The 11,850-nt window shown below is 36.9% G+C and overlaps 1 protein-coding gene across 1 annotated transcript; it reads left to right on the top strand.

Moving 5' to 3' along the window:
- The first annotated feature begins 7,849 nt into the window (after nt 1–7,849).
- Nucleotides 7,850–9,160, top strand: LOC109990085 (monocyte chemotactic protein 1B). The gene is made up of 3 exons (XM_020642069.3): nt 7,850–8,008; nt 8,467–8,578; nt 8,805–9,160. The coding sequence occupies exons 1-3, from the start codon at nt 7,930–7,932 to the stop codon at nt 8,899–8,901; spliced, it is 288 nt and encodes a 95-aa protein (XP_020497725.1). The 5' UTR covers nt 7,850–7,929; the 3' UTR covers nt 8,902–9,160.
- The last annotated feature ends 2,690 nt before the right edge of the window (nt 9,161–11,850 follow it).

Genomic DNA, 11,850 nt, shown 5'->3' on the forward strand with positions numbered 1-11,850 from the left:
TGTTGGCTGCTTCTATTCACCTGCCAGCAGTGAGCTTCACCAGGATTACCTTTCTTTTCACACTGTAGATCCATCCCTGCTGTGCAGGCAAGCCTGACCGACCAATGACATGATCCCCTACCATCTTCCAATCATCACACACCAGTTCAAACATTAAACATTTTTTGAAAGGCATGAGGCATTAACCTGACTCATACCTCTGTAGCTAAGTACACTGGCACATCCACTTGTGACAATCACATCTTCTAGAAGTTGGTGCATGTCTGAGGGTGGAGTAGTCACAAGGTTCGGTCGAGTGGTGACACCCAACTGTTAATTGCCCTCTAAATCTATGGTGACAGACAGTTTGAGAAAAGGGCGTGAAAACAACATGAAAACAAATCAGAGGTAGGCCATTGTCTTATTTTTAAAATGTTGCTTGGCTAAAAGTAGTTTTAAAAAAAACAAAAAACAAATACAATAAAAATATGAATCCACTTAGACTACACTCCATACAGGTGACTGTCCTTGCATTCATTGGCAACATTGTTCCGCTTAAGTGATTACCAGGGTTCATTCAATATATCTATATATAATAATATATCTATTTTAATCTGTAAAATCGTGAGATTAATTTTATGATTTGAAAACATATTTTTAAGATTTTGCTGAATTTCTAAATCTATTATTAATCCACAAACTGATATCAGCTTTGTTAAAAATAATTTAGTTACATTTAGTTTGAGATCAGCTCCTCCTGCTTATAGCTGTCAAAAATAAATGACAACGATTGACAGTTCACGTGTTGTATGACCCGGGTGTCAGGTCAGCTGTTTCTATAGTGTTTATATATCCTGTGACTGGAGGAAACAACCAGTATATAAAGTGTCTGTAAAAAGTTACCCCGAGTCATTCCTTGAACCTCTTCCTGGCTAACACAGAGGCCATGGCCGAGGTCAACATCCTGTCATAACACACACAAGTTCACATTCAAAAATAACACACAACTTCATGTATATTAATGTCAGCAGACATCCCTCTTAAGCTTTTTAATCGTCTCATTGACTTCGTTTTGACAACACCGGCCTTGTAAAGATCAAACTGCTAAAATTATGAGATTCTGTTTAAGAGGAAAGAACTAAAAAATGTTAAAACTACTGATGTGTTAAAGGATACTTAGACTGCATACTTAGAGCTATCAATATTAGTATTGAATACCTGGGAGCAACATGAGCCACCTTGAAAATGTATTTAGAAATGTGGTAGTTAAAAGTACAGTGATTGAGGTGTCGTAGAGTACAGAGTAGAGATATTTACGGAAGCATATTGCATTCATGTGGGGATCTTTTTTTTTTTTTGCCTGGTTTCTTGTTATTACTAGATGAAGATCTTGTTATAACGAGAAAAGATCTCGTAATAACGAGAAGTTGAGAACGCGCATAAAATGTCACCTCTTCTTACAGTATGTTCAAGTCACACAGAAAATTATATCTGCTATATATAAAGAGTATTTTCCATATCAGAAAAGTCTGCTCGACACATTGATATGGGTTTCAAGTAAAGAGAGGAGCAGATTTAACATGAGGGCCAAACTGGTTTGATGCATCACTTCCTGTTCTCATTTAGCATTGCAGCAGATGGGACATTGATTGGTTCTCTTGTTCGCTGTTTTGAAATCCACTTTGCTTTAAAATCCTATGGAAAGTTACAAAAATAAAACCCTCCAGTTCTATGATGAAGTATGATGAAGATGTATTGCCCAGAAGATTGGGGGAACCGGTAGCTTAAACTCAAACCTCATAAATTTCCTTTTCATTCCGAATGGGGATGTTTTGCATTGGAGTGTATGGAAGATAAATCTTTAAAAAGGGGAAAAGTCATATCAATTATATGTTTACAAAACCTTCTTAACCGATCATCATTTGCTCCTATTGGTATGAATTGTTCTCCTATGATACCTTTGCTGCTTCTTAACACTCTCATCCCATTTTTTGAGTTGTTCATACATTCTCCTGCCTCTATGGGAAAAAAACAAAAAAACAATGTAATTTACAATCTTGTCACAATAACATAAGACAACATATCAGACTACTGTGATGTAATATTTCCTTTAATGTATTTTAGTGTCCAGCTAAAAGAGCTTCAGGATGTTGCTGGTGGAGAATTTTAGATATCCTGCTTTTTATGTCATAACAAGACCTACCTTAAATCATTCTGCATCTTTACAATGCATTTTTTCCATCTCTCTGTTTTTATCAGTACAGTGAAAGCGAGGTCTAAAAGTGGATTTTAATGTCAAAGTCAACCAAATCAGTGATGTGTCTTTAAGTCAGAAAGTTTATGTATGGGAGGATAACATATCGCTATAATACAGGCTAATACCAAACTATTCTGAACTCCCTTTTCTCCAGTCAATGCCAGATGTGGTGTTGTTTCTTTGTGTGTGTGTGTGTGTGTGTGTGTGTGTGTGTGTGTGTGTGTGTGTGTGTGTTTGCATGTGAGTGGAAGTGTGTGAGTGCACGACTTGCAGGAACAGTGTTTTCATCATAGTTATGTAAGGTTTGTCTGAATGAGGAATTCCCTGATATGTTATCAAGGAACATTATGTATTATTTAGGATGAACTGGCTCCAGACTGACTCAGCTGCAGACAGCCGAACTCATTCATTCAGGCATGGACAGAAAAATGAGTATTATTAAATCCACACCTTACTGTTAAGGGTTTAGAGAATTCATGTGCCAAATTAGGTACATTGAGTAAACATGCCTGCATGCATGAGTAAAAAAAAATGGTATCTGAAAGTTTTTAACTTGTTGAGTAAAGCAAAAAAAAAAAAAAAAAAACCCAACCCTATTAAGGATTAGGCCTCGACTGAACTCTCTTCATGATAGTCTAGATTTTACAATACTGATCTGTCACCATCTAACATCACTACACAAATACTACTACACAATACTTTATCACGTCACATAACAGTCATATATATGTAAATCATACTTTACATATTTTCAAGTATATTACTGATGCAATTATGATCATGTGTATCTACTCTGGTGCATCTTTATACTTATAACTTTATACTTATTTCAACATCTTGCACATATTTTGACATGTATCATTGCATATATTATAAATACTCATACATAACTTCATCCCACAGTGCAACTGTGTTTGTGAAACTCCATAAAAAACACCATATGCACTATGTTTTCACCATTATATTTACAGTCCATGTGTTTTAACACAATTCTGCATTTTTTTCTGTGCATACAATAACATGACTACAGGTAATCTATCTAAAAGTGACAAGTCTACATAATATGTTGATTAATTTTGTATTCTCATTGTTTTCTTTTTGTCCGAATTCTAACCTTTTATGTAGTTGTTTTATTTTATCACTTCATGTTTTTCTTTTACTCTGACTCATTTTTTTTCTTGGGTCCAGATTCACTTCTGGATCATTTGTTTCCTACCATGAACTCCTGCTCTTCTTGTGATTAACGCCTGTTTTCATAGAGACTTTCACAGCCTGATATTTGGACACATTAGTCTGAATGTCTTGATTTTGTTTTGTCGTTGTGCATTTGTGTAAAGGGCTAAGCATATTTGCTTGCAGACAGGGTAGTGGTCCTGGAGAGGCAGGCTGTGTATCACTTGATGAATGAGCATCTGTTTTCTGAACTGGTCACGGGCCAGGATGGGGAAAGAGGATATGCAGCGAGGAGAGGGTGCTTATTGTTTGCAAAAAACATCTTCCTCTTTAACAGACAGACAGGATGGATTCTCAGAAAGGAAAAAAATTAAATATAAACACAATGGTAATAAAAGATAATAGTCCCACTATATAACATAAACACTTTCACACTTTTTACATTTTCTTCATTTTTTACAATTCTAATGAGAGTTCTTTACAATTCAATTTTTTCTAAAAATATATCTGTGAAATCCATATTTGACTCACCCCAACTTCACATTTGTGAGTCTAAACTGAGCTTTCAAATAAATTAATAAATTTAGACCAGCTAAAAACAAAAACTTGTCTAGTATAAAACATCACACAAGTGCTGATGCTGACCATAAACCATGTGATTGAAGACAAAAAAAGAAAGCTTAAATTCCTTTTAAATGTTTACCCTCTATTTGACTATGCTGCCATCTAGTGGACACTATTCACTGTAACACTTCAGTTTTCATGTTTAACTAAACATGCAGTCCTAAAGATATTGTAGTGCAACTGCTTGCAGCTGAGAGCTTCTGCACATGTTTCTTCCACCACTGCAGCTGCTGCTGTACCTTTAGTGTGCCCTTGAAATGTGCACTTAACTTACTCAAAAGTGGGCATTTAATGGGTGTACTACAATGTGTGCACTTCTGCATGTTAAAGCATGCACTTTAAAATGTGCACTTCAAAGTTGCATTTGTAAGCATGCACCTGAAAGTTTTCAATTTAAAGTTTGTACGTGTGCACTCTAACTGGCCTGTAGGGACTTGTGTCAGGAACCAGGGGGACACTTGTTAAAGTACTGACCAAATTGAAATCAGTCTGGTTGCAGGAGAGGTACAAGTTCAAATACTAAGAACTGCAGAGGTGACAGTGAGTCATGCACTGATACCCAAACCGCATGGAGCGCCCCTGTGTGCAGCCTCCTCACTCTGACATCTCTCCACTAATACATGTCCTGTTTGTGCATGTGTGTATTTCAAGCCTATGTGTCTGAGCAGCGAGTCTCTTAATAATTAAGTGGATAAGTGAATTTCCCCTCAGGAATGAATAATAAGTGTATTGAATTAAAATGTGCACATGATAACGTGCAATTGAAAGTGCACAAAAGTGACCTCTTTAAAGTATGGGAAACTTTAAGACACTGAATGAGTATCAACGTGCCTTTTATGGATTTATGATAAGGCCACTGGTGTTTCGTATTTACTGGTTACACACACTTCCTGTGAAAATAGTGAGTCATTTGTACTCTTGTAGTTTACAACAACATGCAAGTGTCACACAATCTGTAAGAAGTCATCTAGCAAAAAATAGCTATTTATTCCAAAATGATAAGGTTTAGTTTTCTTCATGAAGTACAAAATAATCTAAGTAATATGCACCATAAACGGTTTTATAAAAAAATGAAAATAAGGGTCCTTAAAACTTTTGCTATGTGTATGTAAAAACCTAATGGAGGAAGCCAAGGTTTCAAAATCCTGATGAACCATCCAGGATCTGGATCAATGAATAAGTACATTCTTCATGTAGGAGAGAATGAACACTCAATGACTTAATCACAAGATGTCAAAGACGAGGATGTCGGTCCTGCCACGACTGCTGACAATAGCTATTTGCCATAATAACATCATCTTGTTTTTTTCACTGAGTATTTGAATAAGCAAGGCATCTAAAAACAGACCAGCCAGATGAACAAGTAGCTGATGTGGCAGGTGAAATAACTGCTTTATGAGTGGGACCATGGCTGGTGAGTATCTCACGTGTGTGGCAGCCCCAGGGAAGAAAAAAAGAGCGAAAACTGCCGCTTGGGATATGACTAGAACAGCAAACGTTCCTGCATGTCAAAAACATCAACAAACCCATGCTGTTGTTTTCACCATGGTGTTAACAGAATTACATGTTGCAACCACAATGTCAGTCTGGATTATTTATCCAGTATAATGGCTGTGTGTAATTTATATACAGACTTAAAATAAAATGTTACTTACATAATAGAAGTATTAACATTTAAATAATCTAGAAACCCGGCTTTAGACTGAACTAAAACTTCTCATATTTTTTTAAAGGTTAGCTAGGCTAGCCTGCTTTTATCTGACTATAAAAGTCATCATCCAGCACCTATAAAGCATTTTGATGAATAATATTGAAATATTAAAAATATAAATGTAAAAATACCAGTTTTGGTATCTTTACAAAGCCTACTCTGTATTTCATTGCAGTCACATTTGGGAAAGAGTCAAATCAGAAGTGTTAATTAACCTCAGGTCATACACGACCACAAGAGTTAAAAAAGAAGAAGGCCTCATTAGGACGGCTTCCATTAAAATAGCCAGAGGCTCCTGAACTTCTAACCCATTGTAAGTATTAAAAAAATGTTAGAACACTGCATGAGAATCTCAAAGAGCAAAGCAAGGCAAATAAACAAACTCTGATGAGCTGATATAACGCAAGGCTCTTTCTCCTCTGTTGGTTTTCAAGCACCCCCAAATTGAAAGGATGCTGTGTCGTTAAACTGCCTCTGTAACAAACCACAGGTTTTTACTTTCAGCTAACAGAGGGAGAATTTCTGCAGCTGTCAGCCTTGAGGTTTGTGTCTGTCGGTAATATCATCTATATGTCCCCCTCACCTATATAAACAAGTCCTAGGTTAGTCTCCTCAATATATAAACACAGGATACCACAGACCTTAAACGCAACATTTTTAACATCTGCACAACAATCCATATCTATAGTGAGCTGTTATATGTCAGACACAAATTAATCAATCTTTGTCGGATAGTTAAAATGGAGTAGCAAGTAGTGATGAACATTCACTGTAATTTCTATTTACAGGCGGCATACAAATTCAGAATGTCCAGGTGCTGGACTGAATGTTTGTATTTAGGTGATCAGGTTTACATTTGTGGTACGAGTAGTGTATCTCAAATGCATCTCAGCCGCCGTTAGCTGTGTGGAAAGTTAAAGGGGCAGAAAGCAGTATGCTGTAATACAATCCTGGACCCCACCAGCAATCCTCTTGTGACTACTTTAGCTTTAGTTTATGTATTTAAATAGATATCTGCATGCATCTGCAGCTAATAGTACGCTGTTCGATGATGTCAGTCCCTTATTTCCCTGTGCTAAATTAATAATGACATGCAAACCTCTCAGACAAAATGTTTAAGTTCCTCCTGCAAACCTCACCGCCACCTCACAGTGCCTACACAAACTGAATGATGAAAAAAAACTTTGTCAGAATAAATATCTTCAATATAGACCACAAAGATTCTATAAAATTACCATTAAAGCCTTTAATATTATTTCATCTCCTCTCCCTTGTTACCCACAGCAGATTTAGATTTGTTCATTGCTCAACATAAATTGCTGATGGGTCTCATACAGACGTGCAGATTTGAAAATAAAGATGTAAGTTGTGAACCTGCTCAAGGCACAAGGTTATGTACGTTTTAAGAGTGACAGATATCAATCTAATCTTTGTAACTGTGTCTTAAAATACACTGTGTTCCTTTCAACTCTTTCACACATATTTTCACGTTAAAGATGATATCATAATACTTATCATCATGTTTAATCATTTCCTTTGAAAAAAACACCACATGAACCAGAAGAGGGGGGAGGATCTTTAGTCCTCCTTTTGCATCTGCACCCTGTTCGCATGCATGCATACAAACACACACAAGCACACAAGCACGCACACACACACACACGCACACACACACACACACACACACACACACACCACACACCACACACCACACATACGCACACACACTAAGTGTCAGAAATATTTGTTTCTTAGAATTTGCTCTTGCCCTCAACTTCCTTACTTCCCCCACATTTCCCCCTGATGTCTCTGTACTGAGAAGTGTTGTTGCCCACATGGCCATAGTTTGTTTGTTGGGTAGTGTTTTGTTTTTCTTTCATCATGGAACCTTCCTGCTACACACACACACACACACACACACACACACACACAGACACGCGCACACACACACACTCAGACACGCGCACACACACATACACACACACACACACACACACACACACACACACACACACACACACACACACACACACACACACACACACACACACACACACACACACACACACACACACACACACACACACACACACACGCAGCATACTAAAAAGACAGGGTCTGTGAGTTTAGCAGAAAGACGACACACACCTTGAAGACAACAACTTGGAACACACAAGCAATCAAGATGATGAGGATGAAGAAGCCAGTTATTCTGGTGACCTGTGTCCTGCTTCTCTCCACGCTCACTGTGTTGGCATCTGAAAGTAAGCAGACTGAATTCAACTCATTGAATGATTTAAATGATTTGCCCATGTTATGAGCCTTTTCATAATCTGTACTGTAGGGAAAAATTCAGTGTTCGCCGTGATGAGAGGTCCAGATATTATAATCAATGATATGGTTTTTTACATTTGGGGAAAAACAAGTGACTAAAAAAGGCTTCTTTGACCTGCAACACTTGAATTTCTATTATCTTTTAAATCAAATCCTCATAAACAGTCAGTTTATTTAAAGTAAAAGATTGCAGATTTATGTTTTTGACTGCTACATAAAGAGCCTTTAAATGACTATGTTGTTTTTGTTACTAAGTAAAATGTCAACTCTCACAGCATTAACTGAGAGTTCTCAGAGGGTGAAAAAATAAAATGAAAAATGTTATGTTCCATTTTATGAAATCAGTCTTTTATGTTTATAAAATGTCTGTGTGTGTCTTGTTTTTCAGACACCTATGGTCCAGCTGTGTGCTGTTTTCAGTTTATCGAGAAAAAGCTGTCTAAAAACCGTGTGTTGACCTACAGATACACAAACAAACAATGTCCAAAGAAAGCTGTGATGTGAGTGTTGCCTCTTTTTGTTACCCTTCAAGTTTTGAAACGAAACACTTGAGTGTGTCAATGGAAAAAGTAAAAGACAAGTCGTTTTTTATTAGTTTCCGTATATTCACGCAAAGTAATTATGTATACACATGCAATGAATGTTACATATAAAAAATATAAAAAGGTGTTTATTATCCTATTACTACACTTTGTATATCATCAACCACCTGCGTCTCTTTTTCAGTTTTACGATGAAGAATGGCAAAGAATTCTGTGCCAACCCGGCTGAACAGTGGGTGAAGGACATCATCTCAGGAAAACTGACCAAAATGAATGCTTAAAAAGTGAACTGACCTTTTTATCACGTAACTTTACATCTCATACGCATTAAAGCAGCAGTGCTTGTGTAGCATAACCCACTATACAGTATATCTTCAAATTCTTTCTTTTTCTAATCAACATTTTTCTACTGGCTTAAAAAGTAAATGCAAATATCTCCACCAATGATGTGTCTTGGGTTGACCTATAATCTTTATTTGACAGTTAATCATGCTTACTAACATTGTTTTCTGATGTCCTATTAAAAAACTCAAAGTGAAATGCTTTTTTATTGGTGAATAAATCTAATATCGACGCATATCTGTGATACAATTAGTCGATACCGATAGTCACTTGATACGGAAATAACGGCCGAAATTATCGGCTGGATGATAAATGGGTTGGGCTCTAGTCTTTTTTTCTTATCTGTTTCCTCATTAAAAGAAGACATTAATGATAAAGATCTTAACTCCACATTGTGCAATTTCTGTACGACCTAGTCCTGATAGTCACACAAGAGAATTGATGTGGTTTCTAGCTTTCACAGGAAACTCTGATCTGCACCACAAATATTTGGTAGTGAAATACAGAGAAATATAACGAGATATTTTATAAAGTGAGTATGTCAGACTTTTGTCAATGATGAAATGATCTGTCCGTGTCTGTTGCGCTTCATTAGCAGTCAGGTCTGGGGTGCATCTGTGTGACCAGCAGATGTCACTGTTTGCTGCTTTTCATATTCTCTGAGTTGATTTGGTTTTTCAAAAGGCAGGTTTTTATTTTTTGTAGTTAAACTGCAGCAAAATTTGATTACTTATTAAATCCAGAGTGTTTACATTTGAGATCAACGCCTCAGTGAGGATGGGTGATGAAGTATCCTTTTTATTTTTTTCAGTCAGATATGGGGGTGATGATGCACAGAAATATGACCTCATAAAACCCCCGCAGATGGCCACTGTCTGGGGTTAGCGCTAAAAATAAACACACTTGAGTGGAAAATATGTGAGTCACTTTAAAGCGGTTGCACAAGTTTACTCACAGTGATCTTACTTTATATTTCCAAACAAACTGAGCTGAAAAGCTCTTCCTGCCCCAGAATAACGCCTCAAGTGTTGCCTTTATGGTGATGACCCACCTTTTTGTTGATTTCAGACCCAGATTTGTATTTCTTAAGTCTGCCCTACTTCATTCATATGTGTCTGTGTGCATGTGTACACAAACTTTCAGTTCAATTACTCAATTTGAACTCGACAGAAAAGCTGCACTTGCACTCACACTACAGGTGACCCGTCACAGCAGACAGTCTGATTAGATTTGAGAGGACCTCTCTGCATACATTTGTATATTAATGAGTGAAAAAATCAGGCAGGAGATGGTTCAGCGAGTGCTTCTTGTTTGCAATTGCAATGATTATCAACACGCATTTTCATTTAAAATAATCATGAAAGGACACCAGATCTCCCTATCAACTCACTTGAGTGGTTTGGATTCGGATTTAGAGAGAGCAATCGGTTATTAACCATGAAGTCTCCTATTAAATTTGCATGTGATTACGTGAGTCGGTCAGCATGACCTACCTGTGGAGGAAAGAAATGGGGACAAAAGCAAGCAGAATAAGGTTTTACAGATGCCGCCAGGAGATGATGACGTGTTCAGATACTTTCAAATAGTCGTGTAAAAATGCACCAGGGGGGGGGATGTTGTGTTCTGATACAACAATCAATCTGTTGCTTTTAAATGTTATAGTCAGCCAGTTAAGCTAAAGGTAAATACACAGAGGGCCAGGTCCACCCGAAGGCAAAGGGTCACATGCTAAATTGAAGTTGTTCAGAAATGAATGAAGGGGCTTTAATTAAATATCAGTTTGTTTGACCTACTTGGGCTAATTACTTACAAACTCCATGAACTCAACATCTTAATCTGAAGAGTGACCAGTGAGAACACAGTGCACAGGTAAAGGCTATTGAGAAGTGAAATAACATGCTTTGTTCATTTTCATTCAGACACATTAACGCTACAGCAGGCCTGTTCTGAAAACACAAGGAGAAGAAGCTAAAGATATTTGTGTTACGGTTTAGATGGTAAAATTAAAACGTTGTCAGAAAATGGATCCTTAAGTTAACCTACAATTTTTTTTAAACTTGTGTGAGAAGCTTTCGCTTTGTGTCCATCTTGGCGCCCCCTGTGGTCGATACTGTACCTCTGCTTTCTTTTAACAGTCGAACATATCCTTCACTGTCAATATTTGCTGTAGAAAATGTAAAGAGAGGCTGTTCTGGAATGATTTGCACCTCATTACGTCCCTGCTCTGTTCAGCTGCCATGTTTGTGCAATAGTTAAAAGTAGAGTAATACCACCTGGAATGTAGTCGAGTGAGAGTTTAACATCATTTAAAAATACTCATAAAATACAAATTAAAAAAAAGTGTATGTAAGTACATTACACCACATAGAGGACGATTGCTTCTTGTGCAGACATGTGTTTCTTTCTGTCATGTAAGCTATATTTTATTTTCTATGTATTATTACATATGATCACTGAAGCCATGAAATAAGACAAATCTTGAATGTTAATATTGTTAGTGAGAGCACAGAGACTGTTACTGCTTTCATTCAGGTTATGAGGGATTTCAAAAACAAGGTTTTTTCTACCAACTTGTTTTTGTTTGCTGAGGTTTCAAGTGATGTTGTAAGTTGACATATAAGCTTTTGGACAGTTTATCGTATTCTAGCTTGTGCTTGTTTCATTGAGAAAGGCAAACTTTGATGTTGGCACAATTTCTGCAATACATAATTCTGATCATTACACAGTAGAGAAATAAAATAATTAGAGTAATCAGATTTTTGTTATTAATATACATTCATTTTATTCAATAAGCAGCGTTAATCAAAAAAAAGATGAATGAAAAAACAACAGGCTGTGATACATTTGTGCCGAGAACCTACAGAAGAAGAGAAGAGACGGGAGTGTGA

This window comes from Labrus bergylta, chromosome 15 (genome assembly GCF_963930695.1).
Source record: "Labrus bergylta chromosome 15, fLabBer1.1, whole genome shotgun sequence".
Taxonomy (NCBI): domain Eukaryota; kingdom Metazoa; phylum Chordata; class Actinopteri; order Labriformes; family Labridae; genus Labrus; species Labrus bergylta.

Excerpts from the sequence above, each read along its gene's own strand:
- LOC109990085 (XM_020642069.3), top strand. The coding sequence starts at position 7,930 with ATGATGAGGATGAAGAAGCCAGTTATTCTGGTGACCTGTGTCCTGCTT. Across the intron at positions 8,009-8,466 it reads CACTGTGTTGGCATCTGAAA|ACACCTATGGTCCAGCTGTG; the intron begins GTAAGCAGACTG and ends CTTGTTTTTCAG. Across the intron at positions 8,579-8,804 it reads TGTCCAAAGAAAGCTGTGAT|TTTTACGATGAAGAATGGCA; the intron begins GTGAGTGTTGCC and ends TCTCTTTTTCAG.